General features: G+C 36.5%; 1 protein-coding gene across 1 annotated transcript in view; it reads right to left on the bottom strand.

The window, feature by feature from the left end:
* The window catches only part of LOC119594890 (two pore calcium channel protein 1-like), a gene marked incomplete at its 5' end in the record, with an annotated part of 12564 nt that overhangs the window by 8875 nt on the left and 3308 nt on the right, over positions 1-381 (bottom strand). Inside the window, one exon of the mRNA XM_037943964.1 lies at positions 170-298. Coding sequence (XP_037799892.1) covers positions 170-298 — 129 coding nt within the window. The remainder of the gene's footprint in view (positions 1-169; positions 299-381) is intronic.

Genomic DNA, 381 nt, shown 5'->3' with positions numbered 1-381 from the left:
TGAAGGTTTCCTTTTATTGTGTGTATATGTTTGAATGAATGCAAACACAGAAAAATAAACAAGCAATAAAAATAACAAGCAGACATATCATAATATGATGGATGCTGCATAAAACTTCCCACAAATCTAATTCATGAGATAATGACAACCAAATTCACAGCCAACACACCTTCACAGCTGAACGCTTATGCTGGACGAAGGTTCGCAGGCCAAGCCATCTGAGCTGCATGACGATGGATATGCCAACAAGAAATAGCCCAAAAAGTTCTATGGATCCATGAACTCCAACAGGAACACCCTGAGAATAGCATAATCATCTTGAGAACATTATTATAACCATGAACAATATAATACACTAAAAGAACATTACAAAAGTCTGGA

This window comes from Penaeus monodon, chromosome 34, assembly GCF_015228065.2.
Source record: "Penaeus monodon isolate SGIC_2016 chromosome 34, NSTDA_Pmon_1, whole genome shotgun sequence".
In the NCBI taxonomy this organism is placed as follows: Eukaryota; Metazoa; Arthropoda; class Malacostraca; order Decapoda; family Penaeidae; genus Penaeus; species Penaeus monodon.
This window is presented reverse-complemented; position numbering and strand designations above follow the sequence as displayed.